Genomic DNA, 443 nt, shown 5'->3' with positions numbered 1-443 from the left:
GTCTTCCCTGAGAACTAGTGGGCTGCTGCGAGACAGTTTTATGGGGGCAGTTAGCCACCATATGCATGATGCTCTGACAGTAATGGCACTTCTTTGGCTGTGGAGGCAGACTACATTCTTTAGCGTGGTGGTCAAGGCCACCACAGTTGTAGCATCTAAAACCAAAGAGAGACAGTCAGTTATAAAATGCAGCGTCAAACGGTATGAATTTCTATGTCGAGTAAGCTCAGCGTGAGCGTTGCACAAGGTCTGCTGGTGAAACAGTGGGGGCTTCTGCACCGATATCCCACATTCACAGGCTGAGGTACATTTGAGTTTTGCTTTTTAGATCACTGGGAAGGTGCCCCTTTGTCGCACTGGTGCCAAAAAAAACCACCTCTGCTTTGGCCCGGGAACCTTTTGCCGGCGATCGCAGCCTGCCGGCTCGGCTCGGCTCTGCCGGG

The 443-nt window shown here is 51.9% G+C and overlaps 1 protein-coding gene across 1 annotated transcript in view; it reads right to left on the bottom strand.

Annotated features, from left to right (window-relative positions):
- The window catches only part of LIN28B (lin-28 homolog B (C. elegans)), an 83,986-nt gene that overhangs the window by 209 nt on the left and 83,334 nt on the right, over nt 1–443 (bottom strand). Inside the window, exon 4 of the mRNA XM_009893857.1 lies at nt 1–155. This exon is cut by the window's left edge and continues 209 nt beyond it. Coding sequence (XP_009892159.1) covers nt 1–155 — 155 coding nt within the window. The remainder of the gene's footprint in view (nt 156–443) is intronic.

Source organism: Charadrius vociferus, unplaced genomic scaffold (assembly GCF_000708025.1).
Source record: "Charadrius vociferus isolate BGI_N301 unplaced genomic scaffold, ASM70802v2 scaffold129, whole genome shotgun sequence".
NCBI lineage: Eukaryota > Metazoa > Chordata > Aves > Charadriiformes > Charadriidae > Charadrius > Charadrius vociferus.
This window is presented reverse-complemented; position numbering and strand designations above follow the sequence as displayed.